This window comes from Notamacropus eugenii, chromosome 6, assembly GCF_028372415.1.
Source record: "Notamacropus eugenii isolate mMacEug1 chromosome 6, mMacEug1.pri_v2, whole genome shotgun sequence".
NCBI classification, from domain to species: Eukaryota; Metazoa; Chordata; class Mammalia; order Diprotodontia; family Macropodidae; genus Notamacropus; species Notamacropus eugenii.
In genome coordinates this window covers 281,636,470-281,654,510 of record NC_092877.1, presented here as the reverse complement: position 1 = coordinate 281,654,510, position 18,041 = coordinate 281,636,470, and the positions used below count along the sequence as shown (strand labels likewise).

The 18,041-nt window shown below is 40.3% G+C and overlaps 1 protein-coding gene across 4 annotated transcripts in view; it reads right to left on the bottom strand.

The window, feature by feature from the left end:
• Positions 1 to 17,817, bottom strand: part of DIAPH3 (diaphanous related formin 3) — a 464,308-nt gene extending 446,491 nt beyond the window's left edge. For 2 of the 4 annotated variants that reach the window (XM_072617066.1, XM_072617067.1), the window contains exon 1: positions 17,186 to 17,817. In XM_072617066.1, the coding sequence (XP_072473167.1) occupies positions 17,186 to 17,365 (180 nt within the window). In that variant the 5' untranslated portion in view covers positions 17,366 to 17,817. The remainder of the gene's footprint in view (positions 1 to 17,185) is intronic. The other 2 variants (XM_072617068.1, XM_072617071.1) reach the window with 2 other exon arrangements.
• Positions 17,818 to 18,041: the final 224 nt, after the last annotated feature.

Below are 18,041 nucleotides of genomic sequence, written 5' to 3'. Positions count from 1 at the left end.
CAATCCTTTTTGACCCATTTTGGGCTTTCTTGGCAAAAATACTGAAAGAGTATTTCTCCAGCTCATTTTACAGATGAGGATCTGAGGCAAACAGGGTTAAGTGACTTGCCCAGGGTCATCCAGCTGGTAAACATCCTTAGGCTTCAGGTCTTACAAAGATATTTGTGGGAGAGAATAGAATAAGTACAGCTACTACAAAAAGTATTTTGTTGTAGTAATGAAAAGCACTCTGAATTTGAAATCCAAAGACCAACGCTTGAAAGGCTAGATAAGCACTTAACCTAAGTTTCATTTTTCTTCTCTATAAAGTATAGATAATATTTGCACTACCAACCTCACAGGGTAATTATGAGTATCAAAATAGATAACCAATAGGAAGAGCTTTGTAAACCATAAAGGGCTATATAAATGTCAGCAGTTTTTATTAAGTGCTTTCACTATACCAGATAAGCAAAACAGACCACTCAATATTATTTCACAGATTAAAAACATAAAAACTGCTTTGTGTTTCTGTGGCAAATAAAAGAAATAGCTAAAGCAATTTCAGGCCACTTGGTTCATCAATTACACTAAGACTAGACGGAAGACATCTTAACTTGTTTCAGTAACATCTACTAGGCTTTCTACTATCCTTCACAGAAATCTGATGAGAATCTCAGTCACCAAGCCTCAAGTTCGTATCTGAAAATCAGATCTCCAATTCCTTACAATCAAAAATATCACCCAAATTTAGGATTCAAAGAGGTCAAAATGATAGTCTTGGGAAAACTGTTTAAAACCAAAGTTAACTCAATGCAAACTTTTCTCAAGCACCAGCCTGTGTGTTCAGGGCACTGTCTAGGAAGATTAAAATCAAGCTCATCCCAGCTCTTAGGGAGCTCACTCTTCCATGAAAGCTCTTGATTATTCCTTCTAAAGGCCAAATCTTCAAAGTATAAATTAGCAAACCTTCCACAAATAAATAAAAATAAGTGGCACAAGGGAAAGAAATGTTTTGGGGGTTTTTTGTTTTTTTTATTTTTTAATGTTCTACAATCACTACCATAAAACTTAGATTTTTACCTCCCCCACCCCGTATCACCCCCCTCTCTCCCCAAGACAGCATACAATTCTATATAGAATCACATATACTTTCCTATTGATATGTTTTCACTATAGTCATGCTGTGCAGACGAACTAAAATAAATGGAAGAAATCATATAACAAATCAAAACATAATACACACACACACAAACGATCTGCTACATTCTGCGAATGAATTCCATAGTTCTTTCTCTGAGTGTAGAAGGCATTTTGCCTTAGAAGACCATTGGGAATTTTTTTTTTAAGTTCTTGCGTTGTTACAAAGTTCCAAGTCTACCAGAAAAAACTCTCGCACACCATGATCGTTGCTGTGTACAAAGTTCTCCTGGTTCTGCTCCTTTTGCTCAGCATCAGATCACATAAGTCCTTCCAGGCCTCTCTGAAGTCTTCTTGTTCATCATTTCTTATGGCACAATAGTATCCCATTACATTCATATACCATAATTTATTCAGCCATTCCCCAATTAATGGGCATTCCCTTTATTTCCAGTTTTTGGCAACTATAATGTTTTGTTTTTTTAAAGACCAAAGAAGGTCTACTACAATCCGAGTGGACATACATGAGGACAAGGACAATAATTACACAGGATAAGGAAAGAAGACCACAAATCCACTGAAAAACATATCAATAAACTCCCATAACAAAATATCGCATTCCAATGCTTCAAGTTTTCTCAGAAATCTAATAATATCATTTGGAATCTGTCGATATAAAGATACTTTGGTGCTGTCCCAGAAGGCCAAATCATCAATGTGAGGCAGGACAGAGGAAAATTACAGTCCTCTTTAAACATGCATCGCATATGTTTGTATGTGTATGGGATGTTAATGAAGATGAGCACCTCTGGGGCCCAATCCACCTTTAGTGTCCAACCAGTCACCTAACTCTCACATGTGGGTCCAAGAAGCTACAGCATGAGCAGCAGTGGCCACACCCCCATAAACCATGCTGGCAGAGGCTAAACTAGGTTGAGAGTAATCATAGGCCTCAGACCCCTTAGTGAGCTAAGAGGATGTCTACCCCAAGCATGTGAAGGCTCCACCCACATCCCATGCAAAGGGCAGATAAGAACAATTTGTTCCAGTGGCCACTAAAGTGGCTGAAGCAGGCTGTATGGCTGGCCAGTATCAAAGGCGCCAAAGTAATCCACTGCATCCCAGGCCATCAACAGGCCACTTACCCTGACTTCTGTCTTGCCACTGGACTTCAATGACTCTGCAAGAGATAGTAAGGCTGATGATTTTATGCAACTCTGCCTCATTTAAATCCAATTCACGTTCTGAAGCACAAACAACAATACCATGAAACAATTCATCCTGGCTACCTTATCTATCCATACAAATCACCACATGCAGCCCTATAAAAGAAAGTCCTTGAGGGCAGGAACAATTCTTCTGTTTTGTCTGTGTATCCCCAAACCTCAAGCAGCATTCTCTGTGTACTGACTTCCTGGGTTTCAGACTACTGCAATAAATTTATTTGTCTACTTTTTACCTAGTCCTGAGATTTGGTTACCTGTGAACTCCTCACTGACAGTTTCCCATTTGCTGTCTTGGATCACTGCACTATGATAACTTTCCTCAGGGGAGTTCTTTCTTCTCAGACCCTGCCAATTATCCTCTAACCACCATCTCAATAAGACTGGGCAGCTGGGATTCAGGGATTCGGGCAGTCTGAAGTCTTCAACTATAATTGATCTTTTTTTTCCTGAAGTCAGTCAGTCTCTCTCTCTCTCTCTCTCTCTCTCTCTCTCTCTCTCTCTCTCTCACACACACACACACACACACACACACACACACACACACACACACACACACACACACCCCTACACTATTAACTGTGTTACATTTGTTTGTAGATTTCTTATTTCATCATACTAGACAGTAATCTCCTTAAGGGCTCAAACTGTTCAACATGTGGCTCTAAAGAAACCGAAACACAGATATAACCACCTCCAATCTAACTAAAGCGTTTATGAATAGCACATAAACCAACACGTGGAAAACACGAACATGAAAATACAAACAAACACACACACACACACACACACACACACACACACACACACACACACACACACACACACACACACACTATGAGGAAACATATTTTTCTGCCTCCTGACCACTGCTGGGCTCCAGTCTTCCGTTTCTGGGAAACTTAAACCATGCCCATAACCAAAACCAGAAAATGGTTTCTATTCACAAGTACAAACCAATTCAAAGTGGAGTGGAATAGGTAGATTCTTTGTGGGTTTTTAAATGAGGTGGACAAAAAAGAACACTAAAGATCCCAGGTAACTCTGAATATAGCAACTATGAGTAAGCTAGTTAAGAATAAATACAGAGGTTTCTCAAAGTTCTTCACTGTCAGAATCTGAACACATGCATTTATCCTTCATTCTAGCTACTTGTCCACTTGCTCCTCCAGAAGGAACCAACTTGACCCACTGGTCCAGGTGGAAAAAAAAGCCCTGGCTTTGGAATCAAGAGGGACCTGGAATCGAAATCTGCCTCAGGCACATACTAGCACCACATAGCCATGAACAAGTCACTTAACATTTATGCATCTTAGTTTCCTCATGTATAAAAATAGGTATCATACAACCACCTATAGTATCAACCTCAAAAGGTAGCTGAGAGGATCAAACAATTAATCTATATACAGAACTTTAAAGCACAGAAAAAGTTCTTGATGTCACTTACAGTGGCTCATGATATTAAGGATATTAAGGAAAAGAGGGATTCCAATGAATGGAAATGAAGAGAGAGATCCATTCCAGGCTTGGGAGTTATTATGGGCAAAGGCATGGGAAACCAGAGATGGCAAACAAAGTGACAGAGGAAATCAAAAGAGAAAAACATCTTTCCAGGGGGTAGGAGGTTTGAGATAGTATTGTATCTGGGTTTTAAGGGTAAGTAAGAATGCAAATTTATACAGTGTGGGAAAGTTAACAGGGTACCTTGCTTACAACAGTCCAATCATTATTATATTCATTTTATAAATGAGCAAGCTAAGGCTTTGATAAGTGAAACAAGTTGCCCATTGCCACACTGCTAGTAAGTGTTGGAAGTGGCATTTGAGCGCAGGTCTTTTGATTTATTCAGACATGCTCTCTACTGTGTACATGTGGTAGGATTTCAACAAATAAAGGGAGTAGGAAATTTTGAAGGAAAGCACAGTTTAGACAATGAAAATTGTGTGAGCTGATGCTAGAAGGCAGAAGAATGTGGGAAATATACGGGAGGGAGGGCAGGAGGAAGAAGTAGACACATGCAGCCCAGTTTGGCTAGAGCTTAGATTAGGTGGGGCAATTTTTTCTTTCTTTTCTTTTTCCCCCCAAATTTATTAATTCATTTATTTTCAGTTTTCAACAATATCTTCCATAAATTCCAAATTTTCTCCCCCAAGGGGGCATGTAATCTTATATGGGTTCTACATATGCGTTCCTATTAAACACATTTTCACATTAGTCATGTTGCATAGAAGAATTAAGACAAATGGGAGAAAAACATGAGGAAAATAAAATGTAACAGGAGAAAATAGTCTGCTTCGTTCTGCGTTCTGATTCCACAGTTCTTTCTCTGGAAGCGAATGTCATTTTGCATCATGAGTCCTTTAGAAATGTTTTAGGTCCTTGCATTGCTGTAAAGAGCTAAGTCTATCAAAAAACAGTCCTTGCGCACTGTGTACAATGTTCTAGTTCTGTTCACTTCACTCAGCATCAGTTCATAGAAAGTCCAGGTTTTTCTGAAGTCTGCTTGTTTGTCACTTCTTATGGTACAATAGCATTCTATTGCATTCATATACTACAACTTGTTCAGCCATTCCCCAATTGATGAGTATCCCCTCAATTTGCAGTTCTTGGCCACCACAAAAAGAGCTGCTATAAATATTTTTGTACATGTAGGTCCTTTTCCCATTTGTATAACCTCTTCAGAATACAGCCCTAGAAGTGGTATTGCTGGGTCAAAGGGTATGCACATTTTTATAGCCCTTTGGGCATAGTTCCAAATTGCTCTCCAGAATAGTTGGATCAGCTCACAGCTCACGCCAACAATAAATTAGTGTTCCAACTATCCCACATCTTCTCCAACATTTATCGTTTCTCTGTTTTGTCATGTTAGTCAATCTGATGGGTGTGATGTGGTACCTCAGAGTTGTTTTGATTTGCATCTCACAAATCAATAGTGTTTTAGAGCATTTTTTCATATAACTACAGACAGTTTTAGTATCTTCCTCTGAAAACTGCCTATTCATATGCTTTGACCATTTATCAGTTGGGGAATGGCTCATATTCTCAAAAATTTGACTCAGTTCTCTATGTATTTTAGAAATGGGGCCTTTATCACAGACACTAGTTGTAAAAATTCTTTCCCAGTTTTCTGCTTCCCTCCTAATCTTGGTTGCATTGCCTTTGTCTGTGCAAAAACTTTTCAATTTAATGTAATCAAAATTATCCATTTTGTATCTCATAATGTTCTCTACCTCTTGTTTGGTCACAAATTCTTCTGTTCTCTATAGACCTGACAGGTAAACTATTCCTTGATCTCCTAATCTACTTATAGTATCACACTTTATATCTAAATAGTGTACCCATTTTGACTTTATCTTGGTATATGGTGTAAGATGTTGGTCTATGCCTCATTTTGGCCATACTGTTTTCCAGTTTTCCCAGCAGTTTTTGTCAAATAGTGAGTTCCTATCCCAGAAGCTGGAGTCTTTGGATTTACCAAGCAGTAGATCACTATACTCACTGATTGCTGTGTCTTGTGTACTTAACCTGATCCATCATTCTATTTCTTAGCCAGTACCAAGTAGTTCTGATGATTGCTGCTTTATAATACAGTTTTAGATCTGGTTTAGATCTAGGCTACCTTCCCTCACATTTTTTTTTAATTCCCTTGATATTCTGGATCTTTTGTTTTTTCAGATGAATTTTGTTATTATTTTTCTTAGCTCTATAAAATAATTTTTTGGTACTTTGATATGGCACTGAATATAGAGCAGTTTTTTTAAGATAAGGCAGGAAAAGCCTTATGTAGGTTGCACTGAATGCCAAGATAAGGCTTTAGAACCTTTTTCAGATTTCTAGGGAGCCACTAAAGAATTGTGAATAAAATGATATGGACATGCCAGAGAAGAAGAGTGAAGGCAAGAAGAGCATTTAGCTAGCTACATATTGCAGTAGTCCAGGAGGGGAAGGAAGGCCTACAGTTGCAATGGGAACAGAACTGATAGGAGAGATTCAAAAGACATGAAGGGGGGAAAAATGACAGGTTATCAAGATAGGATTTGACAGGTGAAGGAGGAGGAAGTCAAAGACAACACCAAAGTTTGGAACATATTTACATACGTAAATGATAGTGCTGCTGATAGAAGTTCTGAAAGAGAGACAGATTTTACAGAACTGATACTTTGGACACATAATTTGAGGGCCAATGGAATATTAAAGATTCTTACTGGCATTTGAAGATGTGAGTGTGGAACTTCTGAGAAAACATTAGTGCTACAAAATACTGGGAGGTCACTGAGTGCAACAAATTAAGGCAAGAAGAACTAGAGGACATAACAAGTTAAGATGAAAACATAATCTCTAAGTTTATTATTTATTAAGGGGATGTGACACAATTCTAATTCTTGTAATACAAAAATCATACTTAAGTGTATTAGAAGGTTAAAATGCATTTTTCCCTGTAGAAGATTAAAAATGATAGCTAGGTACTCAGGTTAGCTCACTAAAGCATATTACCTCTACTAAGCAGAGGTATGCTGATAATGTTTTAACAACTGACTCTCTAGAAAGAAAAAAAGTATGCAGGATATACTTTTAAGCTTAATCTACTTTATTAACATTTTCTGGGCAGCTAGGTGGCATGGTGGATAGAGGTACCAGGCATGGAGTCAGGAAGACTATAGTTCAAATCCAGTCTCAGTCACTTACTAGCTGTGTGACACTGGGCAAGTCACTTAACTCTGTTTTGCCTCAGTTGCCTCATCTTTAAAATGAGTTGGAGGAGAAAACGGCAAACCACTAAAAAGTAACTTTACCAAAAAAACCCAAACAGAATCACATAGAGTTGGACATGACTCAGTAACAACAACAAAAACATTTTCTTCATTATTTTCTTAAGTACAATCAACAAAACAGTAAATCGAGCCCTGAAGTGTAGGGTTTGCCAATTTCCAAAGTGTAAATGTCCAACTGAAAATTTAAGAACTATTCTCCTAAGTTTGAGCTGGCTCCAGCAAACTCATACCAATAACCCATATTGTAGCCATAATATAATACAAAACCGAAGAAAACTACCACTTATCATATGACTTTAAGTACAATAATCTGGGTGAGCAAGCAAGTAAATTGTGTAGTGACTAGGGGAATTGGATTGGATGGGAAACCATTAGTACTCAGACTCAGAGACCTAACCTACCTAGAAAGGAGCACAACCATTTTGCCTGTGGTAAGAAGCTTCCTCCTGGCACACTGAAATATATCTCATTTATTCCCTCTCTACCCCATCACAATCCATCCAAAATTTCTGCAATAAATTTTACTCAACCCACAATAATATGAAAATATTGTGGCTTCCTAATATTTAGGGACAGGTCAGGATTTTATTAATGTGTAAAAAGGTATAAAGGCATTTCTGTTTACTGCCTAGGATGAATCTGACTGTGGCAAAGAACAGATGAGTTTGTTTCTAAACACAATCGACTCCATTCTAACACTAAGTTATGAAGCATAAGGCTCTGTGCTAGTCTTGGGATATCCTCCCACAAATCTTCCACAAGCATTAGCAAAATAACCATTTTGGTCTCATTGCAACTTCTCTACCCAATACAACGTATTGCCTTACTCCTCTATTTCAACAGTGTGGTCCCAGACATCAGAGGAGGTTTAATGACACAAGCAGCAACTGTTGTTATTGCTCTGTCATGTCTAACTCGTCTTGATCCCATGGATCATACTGATCATGAGTTTTTCATGGCAAAGATACCAGAGTAGTTTGTCTAAGGTCATATTTGAACTCAGGCATTTGAAGTCACTTCATCTCAATACTCTGTCATCATGTTCTACTTCTTCTTTTCCCTGGGCTCTGACAAAAGGGCATCCCTTCTTGTCAAGGTTTACCTCTCTACATTTTCATTTGATTACATTCCTTATTCACTTCTCCATCAGATTTCATTCTCAAGAAATTCACTCTCTCAGTGAATCAACCCATCCCTATCAACTGATTCCTTCCCTAAAACATTCAAACCTGACCAAGTCTTTTCCATTCTCTCTCTCTCTCTCTCTCTCTCTCTGTCTCACACACACACACACACACACACTCATCCTCTCCCTTCTGTCCCCCTCTCCCCTTCTTTGGGGTTTACTGGCAAGATGTCCTTCCTTCCATTTTTCCTTCCTTCCTTCCTCCCTCCCTTTCTTCCTTCCTTGTCGTTCCCCAAACCTTAAACCCAGTGAACTCTGAAGCCCATTGGTTGGACAACAACAGGTCCCTGCCCAAGCTCCACTTAATGGCTGGCTTAGAGTGACTATCAATAGTTACAGTTTCTCTTTCCCTCCCATCGTGATTTAGTTATTTTTTTTCTTTTGCTCATTTTGTCACTCCCTGACTACTTCTTAAAGAGGCCTATTCACTCAATGGGCATTACCTCCCTCTAAGTGAGTACCTGAAGAGACCAGCCTAAAAAGGTCAAAGTCTCCTACTGCATCCTAGGCCATCTCCAGTTATCCTGAGGAATATCTGGTCATTGGATCCAGATGGCTCAGGAGGAGAAAGTGAGGCTGGTGACCATGCACAGCCCTCCCTCACTCAAAACAACGTCAAGTGCAAGTCATGTCATCATTTCTCTGAAGTCATGGCCCTCTTCAAACATGAAAAATGAACACAACAACAACAATTTGAACTCAGGAAGATAAGTCTTTCTGGTTCCAGGCCCAGCACTCTACCCGCTTGTGCCACCTAACTATCCCTAAGAAAGGGGAACCAAGTCGCACCTGAATAAGGTCTTAATTAATAATGCTATTATTGTCTTTATTAACAGCTCACATTGATATTACCATTTAAGATTTGCAGAACATTTTATATATACATTGTGTCAATGATACTGCGAAATAACAGGTGATAAATACATAAAAATGTGCCAACAAAATATTATACAAGGCTTGAGGACTTAAAGAGAAAGAAAATATCAGAAGAGGAAGGGATTGGAAGATGATAATAATAATAATTAGCACCTCCCATCTGCCAGGCACTATGCTAAGCACTTTACACATTATCTCATGTGATCCTCAAAACAACACTGTGAGGCAGGTGTTATTATCACCATTTTACAGAAGAGAAAACTGAGACAGAGGTTAAGTGACACCCAGAGTCACATGAGAGATCGGATTTAAGTCAGATTTCAGGTCAGATTTGGAGGTCATTAAATGATCATGAGCAACCAAGCAGAAAAAAAGAGGGTAGGATCAAGGACCTAGGTCAAGACATTAAGTAGGTAAGATGTAGGCTCACCTCATCCTCTGATACCAGAGAGAGGCCTCAGAGGATTGGTGAGGTTCAAGGACTGCTAAACTGGAAGGGACCTCAAAGATCACCTTTGTAGCTCTCTTTTCAAATGGTTCAGAGATCAAAGGTCTAAGTTAGTGGCACAGTTATGCTGTCTGTCCAATAGCTAAAACAAGATAAAAGAGAGAGATAGCAAGAAAGTAGGGTGTTTTAATAGCCTTCCTACTGAAACATGTTTCTACACCCCCCAAAATTCATCACTTTACAGTATTAGGCTTGATAGTAGGATAAGCCTAGAGGCCACAGAGGTCTTTCTGTTCTTCAGAAGCCAAAAGAGTAAGAAAGCAAAGGGAGTAAGGAGGAGAACACACAAAAAAGGAATGGAGAAGAGATCAAAGTGAAACTGGACTATGGATTCTCTAACTGTGATTCCACCAGTTTAGAGTACTTGAAATCATTTGGGGTGACTGATTTCCCAAAAGCATTTTCCTGTGATCTCCAAGGGTTAAACCAGCCGGCTAACCCAGGCTAGAACGCCTAATATAAAAATCCTGAGGTTAAACAGTGCACAAAAAGTCCAAGCTGAATTTTCTAAGGCAACTAAATGCTAGTTAGCAAATCACTGCTCTGGGGTACCCTTGAAGATAATACCAGAGATCTCCAAATTCAGTCTTCAACAAAGGGAAATGAACTCTTAAACCACTCCCCAGCACACTCATTTTCAGATCCCTGGATTCACAATTCACTCAGTATCTGGTCTAGAGAAAGGAGTTCTACCTGGTTTCAAATCCCACCTCTGAGGAGTACTACATATGTGAGTCTAGGCAAATCATCTTACCTCCCTGGGCCTGTGTTTTAATCTGTAAAATGAAGGGGCCTGAGCAAGATAGCTTCTGAGGTTCCTTCCAGCTTTAAATCTATGAACTTGGAACCCTTGACTTAAATCATGATCTTGGATTTATGTCAAAATAAATGTTTCTCAATATTTGAGGGGAAGGAGTAATGAGGTTTGAACATTGAGGGAGAGGGGAAACTTAGAGGTGGAGGAAGTTCACCTTGATTCAGAGAATGCCTGAGACCTCAGACTATGGCCCAAATTGGGCACCAAAGAAATGATGAGGTAAGAGGAGGGTTTCAGGGACTTCTCAAGCAACAAAGTACAGGAGAAAGTGGTCTGGAATGACTCACATACTCAAGCATTCTTCAATTCAAGTTAGCAAAGGTTTATTCTAATGCCATTATAGCGGACAGAGCTTCTTAGGAATTCCCTAAGAAACTTGCAACTTAACAGGAATGATGCTAAAGCTTACATAGGAAAAGTAGTGTTTTACCTGGCAGGTATACAAATTAGGTGAAAACTTACAACCCTGGTCACTGGCATCATTCACGACTGGAAACCAAGGGAAGGGGTTTCTCGGGGGTGCATTTTTGGTTTGTTACATTTGTAGCAAGACAGCTTTGAGACTTGACGTCTATAATGTGACCTTTGGATTGAATATGATAACTTTGGGCATCAATACATGATAATTCTATGGTTACAAGATAGTCCTGTTTTACAAAAGAATTTCTTCGGAGATCAGCTTGTTCTTATGATGGGGAAAGACAGTTTGTTTGACTAGGGCCCACTCATAAGTAATTGTGGGGAATGGTAGCTTGTCTTACTAGGGCCCTCTCCTGAGTTATGGCTAGGCATAGTGTCCTTGGGCTGGGGAAAAAACTGTCAGGGGTAGTGTTTTGAAGCTAGGGAGAATTGTGTGTTGAAATTGGGGTACAAGCACCTAAATGCCCCTACCAGGAGGAGAAAAGCCTTTTTAAAAAATTACAAAGGGTACTTGAAGCTGAAACTTTTCAATTAGCACAGGCACTCTTCAAATTTTAAGGATAGGCTAAAAGCTATTTCCCAAGAGATAAGTGGTCAAGAATGTGAAGTCCATAAGCAAGCTATGATAAGATCACTTATCTACTAATAATCCCTTTCCCCTGTTACTTGGGTCAAGCTACTTTTTTTTTTTTTGATTAAAAGTTGTCCCCTGGGTCTTGAATGACCAATAGATTGGCCTGGGTCTTGACTGACTAAGACTAAGGAGTATCCTTCCTAGGTTAGGGTAAGGGTTAGGCAAACTTTTAGTTAACCATTAAATGACCTAGTAGAGTTTCATTTCATTCTAACACATAAACTAATAAAGGAACAATTTAGTCAGCCCAGCCCCTTACATAAGGAAGTAGAAAAAATGTTCCAAATCATTAATTAGAGGAAGGCAAACTTTTAAAAAATAAACTCAAAAATATCACCTATCACATTGAAAATGACTATAATGAGAAAAAAATTATCAAAATTTTGAAAAGGAAAATAGGCACACTGGGAATCTACCCATCCATTATGGAAACCAGTTTGGAATTAATAAAAGAAAAATCACCACCCTGATCCCTCAATCTCACCACTGGTGTTAAACACCAAAGAGATTAGTGACAGGTCCCAAATACATACATAGCAGCATTTTTTTCTATATAGTAGTTAAAAACTGGGAGAAAAAGGTAAAAATAACAAAGATTGAGGAATAGCTAAATAAAGCACAATACATGAACGTAATGAAGTGGTTGTCAAGTAAAAAATAAAACTCATCAATAAACCACAAAAAAAATTTAAAAAAAAAAGAGTACTGTAAACTAACCCTCAACTCAAATGGGGCTTGAAGGTTGATGACAGCTTGGCTGTTTTCCACCTTGTGGAGAAATGGTCTCCTAAATCATTAGGGCTCTTTCTGAATTTCCAGAACAATATGGAAACTATGTTCCTCTCCCTTTGTCTTAAATCTCACCAAGAGAACAGATAGTCCCTAATAAAGATAATTTTTAAAGTGGCTTTCCAACTTCTCTCCCCAAACATTTATCCATGCCTAGTTTTAGATTTTAAAATTTAGAAAATTTTTGAGGCATGGAAGAAGGTGAGTGAACTTATATCCATGCTCTTTTCAATAAAGTAGGAGTAGTCATCTGCCAAAAGTGAATTATCTACTCAAGTGAGTAAGACTGAGAGTTTGAAGAGAGTGTCAGAGTTCTGAAATAATTAGTATGGTGAATATGATGAGACAACAAAAGAAGAATAGAAGGATTAGAGTAAAGCTGTTAGGTACAGCTGAAATCATAAGATCACATAATGTTATATCTAGACAGGACCTTAGAGATCTTCTAATCCAAATCCTTCATTTTACTAATGAGAAAAATGAGACAGGTTAAGCTACCTTTGTCTTTGCACAAAGTCACAAAAATAACAAGTGAAAAAGCCAAGAATCAAATCCAGATTCTCTGATTTGTCAGAAACACCACACCAAGACTACACTTCTCTTTTTACTCCTCTCGTTTTAATATTAAGAAACACCCTGTTTTCCACAGCTAAGACCCAGCAAGCAAGCTATGCCCTGAGCTTTGCATAGCAACAATCCTTTATACTCACCCTTTGGATAGATTCAGCTGCAACAAAATCCTAGAATTGTCTCACACCAGATGGTCCCTGAACTCAGACAGGTACCTGTAGGACTCTTGTTCCATTAGTGAAGCCCTGCTACGAATCAAACTTGTCCCATTGTTGATGTTTCCTTTCATTATCAGGGCTCTCTGCTTAACCATTGCTATAAGTATTAAGATTTGCCTACACTAAAGCAGGTCTCCTAGAGGAGGCCCCAGCACGTGTCTAGTTTCCCTTCTCCAACAGAGTAAAGAAAGTTTTTGTTTACGAAGACTGTTGGCCCTATTTTTTAATTTAATTTAATTTAATTTCTTAGAGTTAACTGTGGTTGTGATGATCTGTGTGAACTCTGTGGTTGTGATGGTCGGTGTTTGTGAGGTCTTTGGTAACTTTAGAGTCAACAGCAGTTGCATAACCTCTATGACTTTTTGGTCATTTGTTTTCAGATTTGACAGATTCCAAATCAAGTGCTCTTGCCATTCTTGCAACCTACCTCCTTGTTGTGGACCAGAAAACTTCTTCTAGAGTGCTTAGCAGTTTAGGTCTAGAAGTGTAGTTACCCAGGGATGGAGCAACAAAAACATCAAGAGGACAGGGGGTTTAAGGGAGAAAGGAAGAATAACTCCAAAGCGGTTGGCCACTGGGCCATACCTAAGACCTCATCATTCCTCAGAACTGTTCTACCTCTAAAATCTAGAACAAAGAAATCCTCCTCTCTGACTACAGTGTCCTGTCTTCAGAGTTCTATGTCCCCCATCCTCAGATCTCTTCACAGAACTTCATCATGACCTCTGGTCTCCTAATGACATCACGTTTACCCATGCCTATTATCCCCATTCCAGCCTCACATGCAACTTGACTGAAGGGAGAGAAGGGGTTGTGTTATAATAGATGAATGGAAATTATTTCTCCAGGTTAATTCTTCTCATGTTGGACAGAATCTATCATTTGCCAATCTGATCCCTACTCTATCACTGTCTAATCTGATTAGTATAGGGTGAAAATAACCATAAAATATGATCCTAGTACTTAAAGAACTAAAATCAAAGGCCAGAAGAGAAAATGCAAATCCTCTCTGAGCTTACATGCAGATTAAATCCTTTCAAATCAATTGAACAAGAACTGCACCTACTATGTTCCAGCCACTGTAAGGTGCTACAGATAGAGACAAAAAAATGAAATAATCTTTGCTATGAATGATCTGGGGAAAACATGTGTATAGATGCTACTGAAAGAACTTAGAAAGAAGGTATCACCATTCATACAGTCACTCACCTTTGCAACCCAAGTCACCAGGAAGTCTCTGTCCCTCATACCCCACATCCAATCAGTTGCCAAGACTTGCTTCCCCACCTCAAAACACACAACATACACACACACACACACACACACACACACACAAAACTATTACAGCTTAAAACTGCCCTAAGACTTTTGAAATGCTCCATATTCATATTAGCTTGTCAGTGTATGTATTGTCTCCTGCCTCAACAGAATATAAACTATGAAGGCAACTATTTTTCGTTCTTGTCTTTGTATCCCAAGTGCATGACACATGGTAGGAAAAACAAATATGTTTAATTGAATTGAACAAATTCAGGATAGAGGCAAAGTAATTGCAAGTAGTAGAGAAAGCGCTAAAAACTAGAGAGAATCAGAAAAGGCCTTATGTAGAAGGGGGCATCTGAGATACACTTTTACTGGAGATTTCAAGAGACAAAAAACTAAGAACACTTAAAGCACAGAGAGGAAAGATGGCTCATACTGTAAAGAGAACAAACAGCACATGGACCAGCTTTGCTGGAGCACAGAGTGAGGGAGAGTAATGTGAAATTAGGGTAGAAAGGGAGTTTAGAGCCCAACTGTACAGAGCTTTTAAATGCCAAACAGAGCTAAGGGTGTGTTATTCTAAGGGCAACTAAACACACTAAGACCTCTTCAACAAGGACTGACTGGTAAAGGGAGAGTCTTGGACAAGGTGACCAATTAGGAACCTAGTTAGCATTTTTATGATGTTTTAATGTTTACAAAGCACTTTACAAATACAATCTCATTCAATTCTCACAACAACCCAGGGAGATAGGTACTATTATCATCCCCATTTTACAAATGGGAACTAAGGCAGACAGAGGTTAAGTGACTTACTCTGGATCACACAGCTAGTATATGTCAGGGATCACATTTGAATTCAGGTCTTCCTGACTCCAGGCCCAGCACTCTATCCATTGTGATATTGCAACAATCCAGGTGGAAAGTGAAGGCCCAAACTAAGTTCGTAGCCAAGTGAGTGAAAGGATGTGGGTGAATGCAAACAAGACATGTTGTGGAAAGAACTAGAAAGATTTAACAATTGATTGTATGTGGGGGTGATTGAGAATGACTCAGAGGTTGGAAACACAGGTGATGGCAAGTGAAAATGGAAAGATGTGAAACCCCCAGAAACAGGAAATTTGGGAAGAAGGGTGGGTTTCACAGGAAAGATAAGTTCCACTCTCGATGTCTTGAGTTTGAAATCTCTACTGCGCATCCAGGTGGAGATATTCAGCAGGCAGTTACAAATTTGGGACAGAAGTTAAAATGAAAAATAAAGGATGGATTTAGGAATTATCTTCAGAAAGAATATGAGAGGCATTGTGGCATAGTGAGTAGAGAGCTGGCCTCTAAGTAGCACAGTTGCTAAGAGACCCGCGCGTGGGACAACTGGATTCAAGTCCTACTTCTGACACAGTCACTTAAATCTCTTAAGTCACTTAACCTCTCTAGAGCCCTTAAATTGTAAAGAAGGTGTGCTGGAGTTCCCTATACTCAGAAATTATAGGTCCAGAAGCTATCCATATCCCTATCCCTCAAAGAGATGATTATTGAAACTCTGAGAGTTCAAGTGAAGCCTCATACCCTTACTTAGTTGTGTTACCCTAGGTGAGTCACTCTATCCCCCTCAGTTTCCTCAACTATAAAATGGGGATAATAGCACCTACCAGGGTTGTTGTGAGAATCAAATGAGATAATATTTGTAAAGTATTTTGTGATCCTTAAAGTCCCAAATAAATGCTAGCTAATGTTAAAAGTATAAAAATACCAGAATGTCAAGGATAAAGCCCTATGGTATACCCACACTTAGCTGGAAAGAAGATGATGATTCAGCAATGGAAACTGACATTTAACTCCACCACATTCCCCATCTGTTATTATTTTCATGTATATTATAACTTTCATCATAATACGTATGCAACCTCTGTTATTGCTAACCAAATAGTTTTATACAACCCCTGTTACTGCTAACCAAAAATTATATTTAATGACACACTAATAGTTTTGGCATTTTCATGTCTTAAAGCAATGAGTCACTTCTAGTGTTTTTCTGTAAATTCGTAACAATGTCTACTTATCTGTAGCAGACAGCATATGTGTTAAAGCTTCTGGTACACCACAAAAGAATTTTCTAAATCACTGTCAAATTAAGTCAAGAATAAACTTCCAGGTTGGACTCATCCTAAAGAGAAGATCTAAGACTCTGTATCAGATAAAAGGGAGACAAAAGAATCATGGCTAAATAACTTCCAACCTGGAAATACCACTCAGATGACACAACTGCAAGACGGCAATCCCGCGTCTTCTGCCTCTTTCTTCCCTTGATGGATGTTTGTGCCAGTTAAGTTCGTTGGAAAGTTTCTTATACTTTGGATTCCATTCCAAGATAATATAAAGACATTCCTCAGGAATGACTTCAGGAGCCGCCTGTCCTGCCAAGTTTTAAAACTAAGCTGTCTCCAATCCCATCATGCAAATTTTCTAACCAGCCGGTCACCATAACTGAGAAACTACGAGCAGAATTTTATTAAGGAACAAGAATGCTCTCAAACTTAAGAAAGGTCTGCGGCGATGGCCACAAATGACCCTGGGCGGTGCTGCTCCGCACCAGACAGGCCGCAGCGGATAACTCGGACGACACTCCCCGCCCCTAGGTCTGGGGTCGCCAGCCCGCAGGGCACCGCTAGGCAAAGGGAAGGTCTTCAAGGTGGGCTGGTGGAACAAGTACCGCGGCTTCGAACCCGGGTGGGAAAAAGAAGGGGCAGCCCGGCCCCGCCCCGCCCGGCCCGGCCCGGGGGCGATACTTACAAACTTAGCTCTTTTCTCCCCGGGCTCTCCCGCGGGCGCGGGGCCCGGCGCGTGGCCCTTCCGTCTCTGCGGTTTGATGTCCCGGCCACCGCTGGACGAGGACGACGAGGACGAGGATGAGGAGGGGGCCGCGGCCAGGCCGTGCGGCTGGTGTGGACGCCGTGACCGGCTCCTCTCCATCCTTCCCGACGTCTGCCTGAGGAGCTAGAAAAGGCGGCAGCAACTCGGCCCGGAGCCGGGAGCGACGGTGGAGCTGCTGACCACGCCCCGGGGGGCACGACGCAGGCCAGAGCACCGATGGACCGATCTCCCGCACCGCGAAAGCCTGGATGCGGCCAAAGCCAACCGTCGCCGCCGCCTCAGTCCGAATACTCCCGCCACCTCCGCCCCGCCCCCGGCTCGACCAATCCGCGCCCTCCCGGGACGTGACGCGCTTCCATTAAAGCCCTCCCTCTCTCCGCGGAGCGTAAGTTCATTGGTCGGAGTTGGCCAACCGGTAGCTGAAAACTAACTGAAGGCTTACGTGCTTTAGGTATTTGTGGGATTTCGCACGGCAGCTCTTCCTCCTCTCCTGGGCAGAGCTGGGATTCGATCAGCCCTGAATTTCAAGAGTCGGGTCTTATTGGCTAGTTCTCGTCTCCGGGGGCCGACCGGCTCTTTCCTGGCCGGGTTTTTTGCCGGACTCCACCCCTCTTCGCCGCGCGTTGACTGCTGGGAAATGTAGTTCTAGCTCAATTTCTCCTGAAAATAACCCGAAAACTACAAGTTTTGAGTTTGCTCAGAAACTGCACGTCTCGGTTGTGCCCATTCAACGTGCCAGCCAAAAGTAAAAAGGTGCTACATACCCTGATCAATA